This window comes from Piliocolobus tephrosceles, unplaced genomic scaffold (genome assembly GCF_002776525.5).
Source record: "Piliocolobus tephrosceles isolate RC106 unplaced genomic scaffold, ASM277652v3 unscaffolded_34117, whole genome shotgun sequence".
In the NCBI taxonomy this organism is placed as follows: domain Eukaryota; kingdom Metazoa; phylum Chordata; class Mammalia; order Primates; family Cercopithecidae; genus Piliocolobus; species Piliocolobus tephrosceles.
In genome coordinates, this window is record NW_022317774.1 from 1 (window position 1) to 1,597 (window position 1,597).

General features: G+C 63.1%; 1 protein-coding gene across 1 annotated transcript; it reads left to right on the forward strand.

Moving 5' to 3' along the window:
- Positions 1-682: 682 nt before the first annotated feature.
- LOC113222741 (tenascin-X-like) lies at positions 683-1,589 on the forward strand (the record flags this gene model as incomplete). The annotated part of the gene is made up of 2 exons (XM_026452358.1): positions 683-1,006; positions 1,399-1,589. Coding segments are annotated over 2 exons (515 nt in total), but the record flags the coding sequence as incomplete, so codon positions are not given.
- Positions 1,590-1,597: the final 8 nt, after the last annotated feature.

Sequence of the window (1,597 nt, forward strand, 5' to 3'; positions counted from 1 at the left end):
CCTGGGGTCTCCCAGGGATGAGGAGGTGGTTGCTCAGGTCTGTGCTGAGACGGCCCCAGCAGCTGTGCCTGTGTGAAGCTCATCCGTGGGGGCTGAAGATGGGGATGGGGTGACAGGGAGGCTGGAGGCAGGGAGGCCAGTAGGCAGTTGGTGGCCTTGGTGAGAGGTGACAGTGGCCCAAACCAGGACCGGGGACTGGAGGTGGGGAGGAAGGTATCCAGGGGAATTCAGGGTAAAGATGCCCTGAGGCTGCTGGCAGCTGGTGAGGGGCCAGGTCCTGGAACACGCCCCAAGCTCTGGCCTCGGGAGGGGTGTGCTGAGCTTGTTGGGGAGCAAAGACAGAAGCCCAGTGAACAAAAGATGGCGAGGCGAGGAGACCCCAGTGCAGGGAGGCCGAGGGTGCAGAGGCCGAGTGGGGCTGTGCTCAGAAGAGAGGCGGTGCTGAAGGGACAGGGAGAGGTGGCCTGGGTGTTGGGAGGTGGCGGTGAGGTGGGGGCTGAGGGCACCCTCCCTGAGGGTGAGGGATAGGAAAGGCCACAGGAGAGGAGAGCAAGAAGAGCTTTGCTGGAGGCGCTGTGGGCAGCGTCGTCCTGCTCTCAGGCACTTTGTGTTTTGTGACACATCCTTTCTATGCTGAACTGAGGACCCAGGGACCTCACTGTCCCCGTATCTGTCTGTCCAGCTCCAGAGGATGAAGCTGAGACCACCCAAGCAGCGCCCACCATGACCCCTGAGCCCCCCATCAAGCCTCGCCTGGGGGAGCTGACTGTGACTGACGCCACCCCCGATTCCCTCAGCCTGTCCTGGACGGTCCCCGAGGGCCAGTTTGACCACTTCCTGGTCCAGTACAGGAATGGGGATGGGCAGCCCAAGGCGGTGCGGGTGCCGGGGCACGAGGACGGGGTCACCATCTCAGGCCTGGAGCCAGACCACAAGTACAAGATGAACCTGTATGGCTTCCACGGTGGCCAGCGCGTGGGTCCCATGTCTGTCATCGGGGTGACGGGTGAGTGGACGGTGGGAGCCCAGGATGGGGCCTGTGGGAGGGTCCCCCTTTCTCTGGTGATGGGTGAACTGGCCCAGGAAGCCCCTCTGCTCTTGGCTGAGCCTTGGTACCTTTGTGCTTTTCCCCACTTCCCTGAGGACTGACAGCTCTTCCTGGGTGGAGAAGGGCCCTGTGAGCTCTGTTGGTGGCTGTCCCAAGTTCCCCAGCACTGAGCTCAGAGCTTGTCATGTGTGTTGACTGCAAGCTGAGCAAGAGCGCCCAGCTCCAAAGACGGGCCTCTCCAGGCTGACCTCCAGACCCCCACTCATGGCCACAGCTTCGCTCTCTTTCCCCGAAACCTCAAGGACATCCCCCAGGGAAGCTGCCTCACCTTCTCTGTCCCCTCTTCTCAGCTGCAGAGGAAGAAACTCCTGCCCCCACAGAACCCAGCACGGAGGCCCCGGAGCCCCCTGAGGAGCCGCTCCTGGGGGAGCTGACAGTGACAGGATCCTCCCCTGACTCGCTGAGCCTCTCCTGGACCGTTCCCCAGGGCCACTTCGACTCCTTCACCGTGCAGTACAAGGACAGGGACGGGCGGCCCCAGGTGGTGCG